Genomic DNA, 15967 nt, shown 5'->3' with positions numbered 1-15967 from the left:
AAGACGAGAAACCAGCCAGCAAATACAGAGACTCACATTTTTGTTCTGCACAGACCTATCTTTGGAGAGGACATCCAGAAGGGAGTGCCACAATAAAGTACATACTTAAAGTCAGGAGGGTACAGCAGGTATGACACAGGTGTGTGTAAACAAGTCTGTAGGTGTGTGTATGGCATGAGAAATGGGGAAGCTGAGGAAATTTGAAGCGACTGGCATCCAACTTCTTGTAAAAGATAATTAGATAAACCCTCTTGGTTTAGGGCAAATCTAAAAAAAAATCAATCACTTGAAGTGCTAATTAAAAAGAAATTTAAGCAGTAATTTAAGAAGCCCTGAAAACTAAGGAACTTACCACAAGACACAATTAAGTAAAGTGGGAAGGAAGGGTCGGCAACCAGGGAAATCAAAAAGGAGAAAACAGAACAAATTTTAATCAGGATTGGGTTCCTCCAGAGAATTTAAAACACAACACTAACACACAACAGCAAAAATATCTCCATTGATTTTGAGAAAGAACATCAACTCATTATGGAGGATCCAGACCATGCAAAGGCAGACAGTTACCAAGAAAACAGAAAGACAGAGTGAGAAAATAAAGATCCACAACCTTCAGAAACACACCATGCACTCAGTGCAATTCCAAAAGGAACAAGGAATGCTTTGTCCAATTCATGCAACAAAACATGAAACTCAGGGGTTAATAAAGAACAGAATGGATGAAAAAAAAAAAAAAATCAGGGGTCGATTTAGTTTGAACTATTAAAAGAAAGGGCAAGAATATGAACTAATCAAAATCAAAAGGGATAAATCAAGTAATCCTGAGATTACTGTGAGATCAACCCTCTTGGAAAAAAAGCCACTTCCTCAGGAATTTGGTTCTAGCTTCGACCCAATGAAAGTTTACAACACCTTGTGATTTAAAAGGCTTGTTTAATTGTGTGTGGAAAAATGACCCATGGCTAGAGCAGGGAGGCTAACAGATACCCTTCACGTAGGAACAGTGCACTGAAATCGAGCCCTGTGGTTGAGGATGAGATGAGATGAAGTGTGACAGCGGGCGGTGCCAGTCAATGAGTGTGTTCTGACTGACACACCAGCAAACAGACAGAAGATGAGGATGGGAAAAGTGCGGATTGTGCAGGTGATGCATTCACTGAGACTTTTGTCATTAGTGTCACACACTGTGGCTCCCATGCACAGCCTGCCAACACTGTCACATTAAAAAAACAAGCTCCTCTTTCTCAGTAAGAGGAAGGAGGAGAGAGGAAAACGGTGAGGGTGTTGCTGCACGTACAGCAGGTATCCCCAGTGGGGGGCAGACAGTTGACATTGTCTGCAGGTGTTAATGGATTGGATGTATGTAACAAAGCAAAGACAGAATGCCCACGAATAGCAAATAAAAAGATGAAAGTAAATAAAAGTAAAAATACAAAAAAAAAAAGAAGATAAACAACGTGAGCAGGGCCAAGCAGGAACCGTTAAGCCACCTACCTCCCAGCCAGTACTCTGTGTGACAAAGAGAATACAGGACATGTGAACGACAACACACACACACCCCACCACACACACACACACACACAGTGTGCCACCAAACACACACACACACAATGTTACAGCAAGGAGAATGGACTCTTTAATGAAATAAATCCAGGTTACTAGCTGTCGAACTGGAGAACAGAGCAATTGACCTCAAGATATCAAAGGTACAAAAGAAACATTGGATGTTATCTTCATCGAATGAATCAACATCTGTTTGTTTGTTGTTGTTGAGAGCTGTTGGTCTGCACACCAGGCGACTGTAACCCAGCCCACACTGTAACTACACATCGTCTTTATGAGTCACACAACTGGCCTTTCAGATAAAACAAACCCAACTGGAGTCTTTTCACACACCTCATGCATCCTTTGTTTCGTACTTCAAAACCATAATAAAGCATGCAAGGTTTCAGACAAAATACAAATAAATATATAAATACACTGGAATCAAAATGACAAATAATAAAACCATGCAAAGCTGTGTCTGTGTGAAAGCTGGTGTGAGGGCAACGTCGTTACATATCCAGGATATTTCCTGTTTGGTGACATTACCATGTTACTTCTTTCAAGACCGTGATGAATGCAAAGTATTGTGAGGCACTGCAGATGAGAATCTTTTCTCCTTGAACCCTTTGTGTAACTTGACCTTGTTCTTGTCTCATTTTTCTAATGTAAATCCCCGATGCAAGGAATTCAACCCCTCTACACTGCCTCATGAATGTGACGAAGCAATGTGTCTGATAAAGGTGCAGCTCTGCAAAACATTCATGTGAATGTGTCAGTGACATTTTGACATTTTTATACTGAGTGAAAGTCTTGGAACATGCTATCCAGTTATCCTATCCTTTTCACTACATGGCTCTTACTGGATTTTCACAAGAACAAAGGGAAAAAAAACTAATTTGTGACCTTATGTAACCTAAATGTGATCTTTTTATAGAAGGAGACTGACAGTGGAAATAAAATATCAAATCTGGGTCACACCGAGATAAAAAAAATAAATAAAAAATTTCTCATTTCGTTCTTGAAAAAAATCCAGCAGCAACTTTGCATCTCAAGCTAAAAGAGTCTTGTGTGGAAGAGGAGAACTACACCATGTGTGTGCATTTACCTGGTGAACAATTTTCCCAAAGGCTTCCTGTAGTTTACCATGAATGGTGGCCAGCTTCTTTGCGTCCCTGTTGGCTTCATGAATAGGGATCAGTACCTTGTACACTTCGTTTACCGCCTCGTACATGCCGGCCTGGAGGGGAGAGCGAGACAAATGTCAGCATAGTACAATAAGTCGCCCAAAAATACCAATACTTTGGCCTAAATATATAGATTTTGACTAGCTGAACAAGTTACATGAAAATCTGACTTCCTGCTTTTATACTGTTCATTACTATTTCTATACTAAACTCTGGATGAGCAGATTTGGAAAAAATTAATCTAGGAGATCCTTATCAGGATCCATCTAATGAACTATTTTATTCTTTCTCTACATCTTACCATGGAGAAAGAGGCAGCAGCCTGCTCCAGGAGTCCCACGAGACCGATCTCAGTAAAGTATTTGCCTGAGCAAATGCCCTCTTCATCCGGTGACACCACATCATCAGAGACTGCAGATTCCTCCAGCACATTGGAGGAAATGTTCTGGCGCACGTGCACACAAACACACACGCACAAATACAAAAAAATATTTAAGCACAGACGATAGCAGGCATATCGACCAAGACATAGATTACGTCAGAGGAGAGGCATATGGTACAAACATTATTACTAGAACTGTCCTTACCTGGAATGTGACACAGCCCACAGGCAGATACTTGCGGTCCTCCAGCATGCTCAAGTATTCTGCAACCAGAGCAGCGCTGTGCACCAGACACTGAGCAGCCTCAGCGTGGTTATTCCTCTCTGAGTGTTTTCCAGCCATGTTCTGGAGCCACGTCAGTCGCAAGTCTGGAGAGGTCTGATAACCTTTTGCAATCCTGGATGCAGACACAGACATGCCACATGCATTAAGGCACATGAATAACAAGATAATGATGATCGTAGTGCAGAAATAAGTCCGTAATCACAAGCTTGAGTGCAAATGTATTCTGTACCTGTACATGAGATCTATCAGCATCTCAGGATCTTCCTGGTGCTCCTTCATCTTCACTGTGTCAGAGAGAATCATGTGCAGGTTAAACACAAGGTCCTGGACCTGGAAAAAAAAGAATGGAAACCATGAGTTACATGGGTGCTTCCCCAATAATTTATCTTACAGAGAACAAGGTGTATAGGAGTACAGAGATAAAAATAACTAAAATCAGCAAATAAATCAACCACTAGTAATAAGTTGTCAGCTTCTCATAATGTGATAGATGTTCAACAAACAACTCAATGGATAAAGCAGTACCTGGTCTGGGAATGTGGTCTCCCTCAGCTCCAGGTCCTCCTCTGCGTATGTAAGGATGGTCTTTAGAGAACGACGCAAGAACTCCTCATTAAAATTCTGAGATGTTCCCACCAGCGAGGAAAGAGACATGGTCACCTGCATCTTCACTCTTGCAAAGTTCTGAAAGACCAACCACCAACGGTATTTTGTCAAGGCTACTGACTTACGCGTGAGAGATATAGACTGCAAAAGAAGCACTGTGCAGAGCAGACATCCCTTCTCCCTTATAACCTATTTTCAAAAGGTCTGTGTGTGAAAAGTCTGACTGTATTAGAACAAAGGAAATGATGCATGCACAAGTAATTGCGTCTAAATTGGATGGCTGATTACAGTGTTTGGTTTTGTACTAAATTGGGTGGCGTAAAGTGAAAGAAAAATAGTAATGAACCTATACAAGACAATAGCTGAGAACTGGCCAACCAACAGTAAGTGCTTTTTAACGTAAACAGATCATTCCGAACAATCTGTTCTCTGAGTAAGAAGTGCTTGCAAAGCACACGGCTTCACAGGCTTCTTAACGTGCGAGATTCAATTAGAGGTCATTTCTGGAGACATGTGAGGTTAGAGACACTGGTACTTTTAATCTTCATCACTGAAACACCACAGCGGCACAACATTTTAGGTTGTAAACATTTGGTTTTGCAGTTGTACTCACGTTGCCGATCTCAAAGTTTTGCCTCATGAGGAGGTAGAGGGAAGCGCTGGCGTGGGCCCTGATGGTACTGATGCTGCTGCTGCAGCTCCTCAGTAGCCGCAAACACAGGTCAGCACACTGCTCTGTCTCCTCCTCGAACAGCAGCTCAGGAAACTAAACAAGCAGAGAGAAGTCGTTACGAAGTTCTGTAAGAAACTGGATAAACGATGAATTGAAATGAAGCCCTGCATAATAGCCCAGTAGTCTAACCTTAGACACAAGTGCCCTTTGTGTGGCAAAACAGTGCTGGAGGTAGAGGGCGCTCTGGTTGCAGGCCATGCTGTGGAGCAGCACCTTCAGCACACCGCCCAAGATACTCTCCTTGGATTCTGTCACTGATACTGTCTGGATGAGGAGGGACACATATGCAGTTGTTACAAGAGCACATCTTGGTTTATGTGTGCTGAAGTGTTAGACTAGATGACAACAACAATATCAGCATTTATGACTGTGCTCATGCATGATTGCATTTTGTATGGGTAAATGTAGAAAGTCTTGTACCTGTACAATGATCTCCAAAGTATCAAGAATAATTAAGTTGGCCTCCGTTGCAAGGTTACCATCAATAAGTGCTTCATGTTCCAACTCTGCCCTGGTCCTATAATTAATGAAGCAGAAGACACCGTCAAAAAATGATTAACAATTCCCAAATTGCGATGCTGATGATTTATCTTTCAATGATGCATGAGCTTCCAGGCGGTCACCAAATTCAAACCAATGCCCCTAATCACAAACGATGTAATAGTTTTGTGTGTGGTGAGAACCTTGGCCAATCTTCTAATTTCCTCAAAGTTTAATCAATGAAATCTTATTTTCATACAACTTTATCTATGAAAAATCCAATGTTACCCTGCAATCTACATTGACCACAACCATTTCAAATGATCCAGATGTACACAGTTGGGCTAATGCAATGACTTAAGAAATACAGATTTCAAGTCAGTGAATAGCTAAGTTATGTATGTATGTAAATGGAACACAAGAGTTAAATGTTGTTTATCTACCGAGGGGTTCAAAAGTCTGCCAACAAGTGTACATGTTCTAAAATGTCTATGTTTGAGCACATGAAATTATAGCAGGACTGGGTTTTAGTTTTAATGTATCTCACTTTTATATTATTCAAATGAACACACACATAATCTATGACAAACAATAGCTATGGCTACAATTGTCTTGTTTTTTGCTTTAGCAGGAATCAGGGACACACGAGTCAGAACCCCAAAACAAGAAGCACACTGGTTAAAAAGCCAAAACAGACCCACTGCAACCACTACCAACCCTGAGACAGACATTGTTACCAGGACGGAGGAACTGATGGGATTGGGAGGGGGGTTCAAGGGTCAGAACCAAGATCAGGGGGTCTCTGTTGGTGCATTTATATACATGTGTGAACTTAGAGAGTTAAAATGGAGAAGAAATTAATTCATAATACGGCTGCATCAGTGGCTAGAGCACTAATGTGGCTCACCCAGAACAAAATGAATTACAATCATTTTCAAGACTTGTTCAAAGCCAAGTTCATGGGGAGGGAATTTAATACAGACTAATAAATTAATTTTTTGTCCATTTCAACTGTCTAACTTCCCAAATGCATAAGAATACTGCATAAATGAGGAACTAAAGCAGGGGAGAATTTGAAGGAGCACACAGCAAATGTGGACCATACAATACCTGACTGATCTGTGACTCCTACATAAACACACAGCAACATGAGAGAACAAATGGAAGTTAACAGAAAACAAAGGCTGGAGCTGAATTTATGAAATAACAGAAAAGAAAAGAGCTATCATATGACATAAACAGATACCACACACACACACACACACACACACACACACACACACACACACACACACACACACACACACACACACACAGATATCTGTAGTTGCTGGTCAAACACAAAAATTAGTAGCAACTCTGATCCTTTTCCTATGTAAATCCAGCAAAACGTGAAAAATAATAATGAACAATGAATGGTTTTTAGCATAGCTTATGATGACATGCTATGTATTACAAGAAGGACTTCAGCAGCACTGATTTTCAGTTAAGAGGCTTAAAGGATGATCATTTTCACACTTGAACATGAAACATAATGTATGGGTGTATTGTCTAAGTGACCGATTCCAAGTAAAAAATGGAAAATTATCACATTTGGAGCTGGAGAGTCAATAGGAGATGAACATTTTTATACACACTTATGAATTGGTGAATTATGGACTACACACCTTTTACACACTTAAAAATATCTGTGCGTTTGTTGAAACAAAAACCCAGAGAACACGGTTTCAGATCAGGTCTCTTTGGGTATCTTTTTCTGCTACATAAAATAAGAATTAGAAAAGTGAATGTAAGTGTTAAAAAGAGCGTACTTGTCCATCTTTTCGCTGTTTTGTCTCCAGTGGGTCATGTCCTTCCTCCATCGAAGGTTCTCCTGACTGCCAAAAGCGCTGCCAGATGGACTCCGCTCTAAATGTTGGAGGAGCAATCATTTACTTTTTTTAATGGTGGTGAAAGATGCTACGTGTACACAGAACAATGTGAGCGACTTCATGCGTGCATGTTGTAAGTATGCATGTGTGGAGAGTGAAAACCAGGATACAGATTAATTGTGTGTATTTCTGTACATGTTTGTGTGAGTCATATTCTCTCCTTCGCATTTGTTTATATGAGCGTGTGCCCTCACCTAGCTGTCCGCGGCTGCGTCGCACCATCTCCTGTCTGGCACCAATGCTGCCCAGTATGGCCTCCTCCAGCTTCGCCTTCATGTCTTTGGACTTCTTAAAGGTCAGACTGTTCATTCGCTCGAACGCCTTCTTCCCCTGCATGGTGAACACAACATGGGCCTTGTATGCAATGAGGCAGAGGATGAGTGGACGGACAGAGAAGACACATACACACACACACACACACACACACACAGAGCAGGGAAGTTATTTGCAGCACAGCACCAGCAAGCAAAGCAGGTTAGTAGCATAAGAGCAAATGTGCAAGCATGAAAAAGCAAACAACAAACAGACAGCATAGCAGAAAGAGCAAGTTCTACCAATTATGTAATGAAATAACAATGATTATGGCAGAGAAAGTAGTGCGCTTATATTATTTTATCCCCACATTCAGTAGCCAAAGAATATTAACCTCAGAGAAGCTTATGTTCTATATGCAAGAGGACAATGCACAACAAACCAAAACAACAAAACAAAACGTGAACCTATCTGGTAAATAGCTTTTGGTTTAGTCATTAGTGGAGCTGATATACACATATGAAAGTCCACTGCAAATCGTTCAGTTTGTCTACAAATAAGCCACCTTTTTGTTTATTGGATATGAACTTTTGCTGTTTACAATTTCCTGTGTGTTGTCTGAAATATATGTTGACCAATATGAATTAAAAAAAAGAAAAAAAAAAAGAAACATTAATGTGTGTAGAGTTATCCAACCCGTTTCTTTCATAAGTATTGTATCAGCCCAAGGGATTCCCTAATTGTTAGAATATAAAAGAATAAGGTACACTAAATAGGTGGGCACACTAGAGGCCATCTTGTCAGTCAGTGAGTGTATTCACTGTTGATATTACCTTGTACTCAAAGCAGGAGACGCAGAGGTAGAGAAGGTCCAGCAGGCGGTTGAGCTGGGACACTGACAGGTCTGTGAACCACTTCTGTAACACCAGCTCGTCGGCGTTCTTCAGCACCCACAGCAGACAGATGAGCAGACTACGGCTTGACTCGGCCGAGAAGCTTCCATGCTGACGACTCGCCTGGAGAGATGGACCAGGAGAAGTCAAGAGGGAGGTAATAGAGAGGAGGTATGATACGAAACAACAGATTTGGGAAAAATATACAGTATGAGGAATGTTGTGTTCACTGTAGACAATTGTACATCACAACATGTCACAAATGGGGATTTACCTGCGAGTTGAGCAAGAAGCTGCTTGGTCGTGACATTGGAGAGGCAGTGGAGGTGCCTGCTATCGCCATGGCAACAGTCTGGCTGATCATGCTGTTACCCTCTCCCTCTGCCTCTTCTCCACTGCTGCCCACCGCTGCCCCCTGTGGACCACCCGGCCGACCCCACTGGTTATGGGACTCTAGTGACACAAAAAGGAGTGAAAAGAAAATTAATGTTGTTAACGAATCCCACTATATATGTACACGACATTAACTGCTGTTGACATGCCCTCTCTCTACTCTGAATGAGCATGAGCAGGTACTACATTTAAGCAAGTTAAGCAGGATCATTCCTCAAAAAGCAAATTTTATTCATACCATACTTTATAAAATGGCCTTGACTAACTCTGGCTTTAACTGACTCTGGAACTACTGCTAATATTAATTTATGAATGGGTCATTTAAATACGAGCTCAAGGGAAGACAGGTTAACAAGGGTAGGGGGGTTAGGCGAGAAAAAGAAATGTGTTAAGGATGAACTCAAGTTATTGATCAGCTTGTACATTATGGTAAGGTGCAACATCCTTCGCAGATCGAATGATAACCTTTCAGGTTCCAGATGATATAATATTCAAGGTCACAATGTAACTTTACAGTTTGTTCAAAGTTGTTTGAATAGTTCAGAGTTTTACACATCTGGCCACATCACATCACAGAAGAGAAACCTCAGTCTGCAAAACTGCTTCAACTGTTTCAGTGAAGAGGAATCTGATAACGGTGCTGCTGACTGGATATTGGGAAGTGAACAATTAGATATGATAACTGACGCACTGGCAGCTGGGGAGTGAAACAACAAAGACAAATACACCAAATAAAATATTGTTTGTTATTAAATTACTGTATGTTCAAAATATTGCTCCTCATCTTTACCTGTGAAGTCATGGAGCTGTGGTAGTGTTTCCATGACAATACCAATTAGAGGCAGGTACAGCATGGCGACCCGGGCCTTGACCTCAGGATCTGCGTAGCGTGGGTCAGAGTCGTGGCTGGACAGGAGGTTATGAACAACACTCACAACTTTCTTATGGAGACCAAACATCCTGCAGTGAAAAGAAAGAAAGAAAAATTAAATACAAAAGAGATCAGGTATTTCATTCAAAGTATGAAAAGGACAGAAAGGAGAGAGAAGGAGGGAGGTGAGGGAGACCATAACTCACTCCCATGCTTGCTCAGCATGTATGCACTTGTTTATAAATCCCTATGCATACAGGCTTATCTCTCACCAACAGATACAGACGCACTAAAGTGAAAATATCACTTTCCTTTCTCTGCAGTACTTGGCAGTTTATTGGGTAGACATCTGCAGATACAATTACACCCCTTCATTACCATGTGATCCAGTACCTTTCCTTAATCACTAATACTTAATAAAACCACAATTCTGACAAGTTTGTGAACTGTGCATCCAAAACATACTAACCCCTCGTTGTCTGGGTCCAGTATTACAGACAGTTCAGACAGCACCAGTCCAGCCAGATAGTGCTGCTCTCGGAAGGGGACAGACAGCTCAAACATGTTGGCTATCTTTTGATCCTGGACATGTGTGGAGAACCCAGAGCTCTGTGGCAGAAGAGAGAGAGTTACTAAGAACATCCAAACCAGACAGACACCATTCATATTTTATTTTATAAGGTGAGTATTTTGACTGTAATTAAAGCTAACCTGTCAGCTGTCTTTTTTGTTGTAAGACTATCATTATGTTAAAGATGAGTGAAAACAGTGATCTGAGGAGACAATGTACAATCTCTCTACATTTCTTTTTCTCTGACCTGTGAGGTCGCTGAAGACACAGAGGGGGAAGGCGAGGCAGGTGGTGTGAGCAGACTGCAGGGCAGATTGAGGGTGACGTAATGTTCGTGGCTGCAAACAATTCTCAAGAAGTCAAGCCTCAAAGACTCCAGGGTTGGGTTCTGCAGAGTGTAAAGTTTTGTGGACACCTGGAGGGAGAGGAAACCATGCACATTAGTGTATATTTTTAAAGAAGCACTGAAAATGCATCCTAATGAATAAAAATGGGTTATGTGCTGTCAAAATAACTGAAATTTTGAAATATCACAAATTAGACCTGATATATTCTTAGTGCTTTATTTATAAACCTTAGACTGAACACGGGATCCATCATTAAAGGAATGTTTAACAGCACCAGAACAAAGACAAACAGGACAATATTTGGCACTAGCTTTCAATGAACACCCATCCTAAAAGGAGACCTCAATTCTTTTTTTTTTTTGTGGAGTCACTGATTTTAATTTGCATACTCCTGTCTGCTTTCTGATAGTTGCTGAACTTAGACACCTACAATACATCTGCTCTCTTTTTTCTTATATTGGTACTGCTAGAATTGCATTATTGTGTATCATAAAAATGGTGGTAAAAATAAATTTACAACATGTACAAAAAAAATAATAATACATTTTTTTTTAGAAATGTACCTGTTTCCAGTATGCCCTGACGAGGGTAAAGACAAAGCCTCGGTCCATGACTGACAGTAAGTCATTGAGAAAGAAGGCCAGACTAGTGTTTAGTCTCTCCACAAGCTCCAGGTCCTGATTGGATGAGAAACACATCTGATAAAGTTTCCAGAGTTGGTGGTTCGAACATGATTTCAGCTTTATTATTTAGTCAAAGAAACAGACAAAAAGGATGATATAATGTGGCACATTATGAAAGCCCAACAAGCGCATTCTGTTTTAATTTTACTTCCTGAAAAAAACCTTTGCCAATTTCATATATTTCCTGACCCTCTGATCCTATGAGATAATTGATTGGGTCATTATTTACCTTCTGGAATCGAGAGACAATGTCACCAGCAATGGTGCTGACCAGGGCTGTAATGTCATCCATGAAGCGTTCTGGAAAACGGTTCTTCCTGGGCGACTCTAAGCGGTCAGCGAAGTAAAGGTGGTGGATAATGCTCTTCACCTGTGGGTCAAGGTGTTCATTGGGATACAACACAAGATATTGTATTTCACAGAAAAATGACTGTACTGTGATGACTGATAAGGACAAAGCTCTTTTTTTGTGTCAAAATTGTTTCCTACCATGAGTTCAAAGAAAAACCAGGCCTGCTGTAGAGCACCCTCCCTTACGCTCCCACTGCTCACCACCCACTGGAGGGCCAACTCCTCATGGAAGAGCTGAGTAGGAAAGTATAAGACATAGAGACAAGGAGGTGGAGAGGAAGGAACAGAGAGGGAGAGGGAAACAGAGAGCAATAGAGCCAGACAGAAAGAATGTGAGGGACCAGAAAAAGAACACACTATCTTCACTTAAAATATAGCTAGGTCTACGTGTTGTACATACTGAAGCAGGGTTCCAAAATGTATTTACTAATGGGGGATAAGGCACAAAATAAAACCTAACCGACTATAGATGTATATTGGTAAGTGACATGTAAAGATCTCTCTTGTCCCAAACTCAAATTAACCTGATGGAGGGTATCAGTTTTGAAACCCAAAACTGTAACAATAATTAACAAAACTAACATTCTCTACATGAATGAACAATACAGTCCAGTAAAGCTCCTGCACCTCTAACACTGAAAATTTGATTAAAGACAAAGGGTTTGGTTAGGTGTTAAAATTCAGGTTATCAACTATCAAAAATCTAAATGAATACACTTTTAAAAATTTAAATGTAAATATATATATATATATAATTCTGAATTGTGTGTAACAATTTTTTACTTTTTAGAAATGAAGAAAAAATGCACTTCTACTACCATGCAAATAGCACTATTTTTGTGTTAATACGCTTTTTTTCTTTACATGGAGAAAAGAAATTCCTTTTTTGCATGGAGTGAAGAATTTTTTCTTCTTCATTTCTTCTAAGTATTGTGCATCAATAACTTGCATTTATCTCGGTGTGCATTTTTTATGCAAAACCAGCATCCAACATAGTCTGGCCAACACACTGACTGTATTCCAGTCTGGCAAGTCTTCCTTAATCCTGTTGGCATAATAAATATAGGAAAGGGCAGGACCTGATTGAGAGCCACATTTTAAATCTGTATATTATGTAAGTGCTGCCTGCACACATTTGAATCTTTTTCATATTAATGTGCATTTACTAGAATGATGATTTCTACTTCTTCAAAGGACTCAGCATTAACAACTGAGTATTGCACAGTACAAACAACTGAGCAAACTGCATCAGCTGAGGAAGGCCATAAAAAGTACTTGAAAGCTGTGGGGTTAAAAGCCAGAAAGTGGACCTTGAGTTTTTTTTTTTTTTTTTTTTTTTTTTTTTTAATAAAACTGTTAATATGAGGAAACTCTTTGTAGTGCTGGTTCAATATCTCTGCCAGGGCACATGATTAAAAGGCAAACCATGCTGGCTCTTTAAATGAAACTGTCAACACTCTGTGACTGAGCTAAGTGTGCACAGTGAATGAAGACTTCCCAGACTACGTGGATACAACTTTCTGTAACACACAGTCAGCGTTAGCCAGACCACAACCAACATTCACATCGAAAACTCCCCGACACATTCAGAACGAGAGGCAGATCAGTGACATTCAGCATTCAACAAGACTCCACAACCACCAAATACGACATCAATGAATCCAGAGGTACACATCCACAGACAAGACAGGTGAGGAGGCGAATAAAGAGGTGGGCGGGGTTGGCTCCTCCCCCAGTGCAAGTGGCTCTACCTTTTTTGTGGGCAACCGTCCTGTTAAAGTTTGCAAGAAACTGGCGCTCTCAGTGTGCGAAGACATGCGATTGCCACAGCGCTCCATGGCCTATGGGTGGGATGAATGGAACGGTGACAACAAGGTTAGTGAAGGAGCAACGAGAGCGTGGGGTTGCACCTTTTCCCTCAGCACACATGGTAATGTGTCTGCAGGGTCACACGCACGCACACTACACACTATTGTGATTGCTAGCACATACTTTTCACACATGAAGACACAGAACAATTAGACACAGGACAGGGCCGCAACACTTAAAAGTGTTGTACCCATAATCTAGAACAGTCAGATACATCAGTAGAGTTTGAGTTCGTTGAGGAGGGATGCAAAATGGCTGCATAAAGAGCCATGAGATCAAGTGATGACACAAAACTCATTTATTTTCCTTGATGTTACAGCCATTGCTTAATGATGTACCATTCTGCATCCCTCAAGGTTAATACAATACTTCAGAATCGTAGAATAGCATAAGGAAAAACCATCCTCCAGTATCACGGGAATTATTATTGGTAAGTTAAATAACATATTGTTCAATTGCAGGTTAAATGCAAATAATGTATGTGCTCTGTCGATGTTAGCACATTTAATTGAATGTGGTAATCTAGCAGCGTTTTTATGATTGCAATATGCTGAATTAATTTGATCTTGGTTTCCAGATATCAATAATAATATGTGTAAATTAGTAAGTAACAAAGGCTTATGTCATGACAACTTAAAGTGACAGAGGACATGACATCACATGAAGATGGAAAGTGAAGCTGACACAGGCTTCACACATGTAGACATACATTCACACTCACAGATACACCATGCTCCAGTGAGAAAGTTAATGCTATGTAGGGTTAGTAGAAAGTCATGCAGGGATACTAGCTGAGAGTGGGGGACCATGGGATTAAAGCAGTGAGAGCGAATAAAATGAGAAAAACGAAATAACAGATGAAAAAAAATGAATGTGAGAAAAATCTACTCTGATGATGAATATGATTTCTAACACTACCCTTTTTCTCTACCACTCCAACATCCTGTGACATATTCACAGATGGACCCTTGTAGTTTTAGGTTTTAGCAAGAACTGCCTGGTGTAAACCCAAAACATCAGGTAAGTTTGACATGAAAAGAAATGGAGGCCAACAATTGCAGCCATGGATAACTCTGGTATTAATTCAAATCTGAATATAGCATATCTATATAGATGCATCTTTTCCTGCAAGTACTGAGAAAAAGAGAGGTGTTAGGTGTGAGAAGTAAAGAGGGATGACACCTGAGACTCTAGCGTGACAGACAGAGGGGCATGGAGGCGGCTGTGACTCCCATGTGTGGGATCATGGGAGGTTCGTGATTGTAAGTTTACCAGAATACTGCAATATTCTGAAGTTTTGGTCTTTTTTGTCCTTGCACTACACTATGTATTTTGTAAAGGGTTCTGTGCTCTCTAGTTTGGAGAAAAACAGCAAGAAGTGATAGTGATCATAGTCTTGTGACTGAAAACCACTGGAAGCATCTAGACAATAGGATGCTTTGACAGATTAAAAAAAAAAAAAAAAAAAAAAAACAAGACAACGCAAATAAAAATCTTAAGTAGGATAAGGATTGCACCCATGCCCCAGCATTCTCCTTCCTGTCAATAACTCTGAGAAAGTACACAAATAAACCAAAACTCCAAATATCCCAGTATCCCTTCAAGGTGAATAGGGTGAGTTCTTTTTGTAGTGAGGCAAAGTGGAGGACGGGGCATTCATAAAACCACCTGCATGGTTTCTGGAGCGGACCCAGGGCTGGATCCCCAGGGGGCACTCTTACAGCCCATGGTGTGCACCCACGAGTTGGAGCGGTCTAAGCCCTAGGTGTGCCAAGGTCAAAGGACACAAGGCAGGCAGGAGGCAAGGGAATAAGCGAGCAGCACGGGGGAAGGAGGAGGGAAGGAATAATGACAGGTTACAGAGGTTCAGAGGTCAGGACTGCTGGAAGATGCCAAGGGCCAAAAAAGGTTAGCTGTCAGTAAATTAAACATCCAAATCATCACCACAGAGGAGCAAAGCACATAGGTTCTCTCTCTCTCCCTCTCTCTCTCACTGTGTAAGATATAACTTCCCCTCCCTCACAGGCAAGAGAAGAAAGGTTTAGTCAAGTATTAGCAGCAAAGGGCACATTCATCAAACAGGGGGCTGCATCCATCATATCATGGTTAACAGTACAGCAAGACCATTAGAAAGGCACATTACATGATTCACTCACTGCTACATTTTGGGTTAAATTAAAACAAAATGTTTGAAGTGGCAAATTACAAATTATACCAGACAAAATGCATGACAACAGATAAATAACATCAAATAAAAAGGAACAAAAAAGTCTGGTCGAAACTGAAAAGACTACACTACTGTTAATGTCTTTAAAAAGATATATGACTCGTGAAGCAATGTGCTGTTCTATCTTCTTACAGCATCTGCTTTACTGATGAGACCATAAATTAATGTCTTGTATGCCTTTCACAACCTGCACAGACTGAGCATTGTGTGTGCATGTGTGTGTGTTTGTGTGTCAGGTTGCTGTTACAGCGGTTAGAGAGATAAGATGTCCAGGCTTATGTTTACACATTGGCTATACAGTTTACATGTTGATAAAATAGTCCCCTGGGTCACTGTGCACATGGAAGGCCTCTACCTTGATGTGGG

At 40.7% G+C, this 15967-nt stretch overlaps 1 protein-coding gene across 19 annotated transcripts in view; it reads right to left on the bottom strand.

The window, feature by feature from the left end:
- dock7 (dedicator of cytokinesis 7) overlaps positions 1-15967 on the bottom strand; it is a 46566-nt gene that overhangs the window by 5181 nt on the left and 25418 nt on the right. For 3 of the 19 annotated variants that reach the window (XM_056379112.1, XM_056379119.1, XM_056379116.1), the window contains 22 exons: positions 15043-15135; positions 13257-13346; positions 11644-11739; positions 11384-11524; positions 11035-11148; positions 10372-10539; positions 10023-10162; positions 9473-9642; positions 8564-8742; positions 8230-8412; positions 7339-7498; positions 7025-7121; positions 6324-6341; positions 5154-5250; positions 4863-4997; positions 4614-4766; positions 3920-4078; positions 3624-3724; positions 3314-3506; positions 3028-3171; positions 2648-2779; positions 1492-1506 (listed from right to left, as the gene is read on the bottom strand). In XM_056379112.1, coding sequence (XP_056235087.1) covers positions 1492-1506; positions 2648-2779; positions 3028-3171; positions 3314-3506; positions 3624-3724; positions 3920-4078; positions 4614-4766; positions 4863-4997; positions 5154-5250; positions 6324-6341; positions 7025-7121; positions 7339-7498; positions 8230-8412; positions 8564-8742; positions 9473-9642; positions 10023-10162; positions 10372-10539; positions 11035-11148; positions 11384-11524; positions 11644-11739; positions 13257-13346; positions 15043-15135 — 2778 coding nt within the window. The remainder of the gene's footprint in view (positions 1-1491; positions 1507-2647; positions 2780-3027; positions 3172-3313; positions 3507-3623; positions 3725-3919; positions 4079-4613; positions 4767-4862; positions 4998-5153; positions 5251-6323; positions 6342-7024; positions 7122-7338; positions 7499-8229; positions 8413-8563; positions 8743-9472; positions 9643-10022; positions 10163-10371; positions 10540-11034; positions 11149-11383; positions 11525-11643; positions 11740-13256; positions 13347-15042; positions 15136-15967) is intronic. The other 16 variants (XM_056379118.1, XM_056379121.1, XM_056379120.1 and 13 more) reach the window with 13 other exon arrangements.

This window comes from Seriola aureovittata, chromosome 6 (genome assembly GCF_021018895.1).
Source record: "Seriola aureovittata isolate HTS-2021-v1 ecotype China chromosome 6, ASM2101889v1, whole genome shotgun sequence".
NCBI lineage: Eukaryota > Metazoa > Chordata > Actinopteri > Carangiformes > Carangidae > Seriola > Seriola aureovittata.
This window is presented reverse-complemented; position numbering and strand designations above follow the sequence as displayed.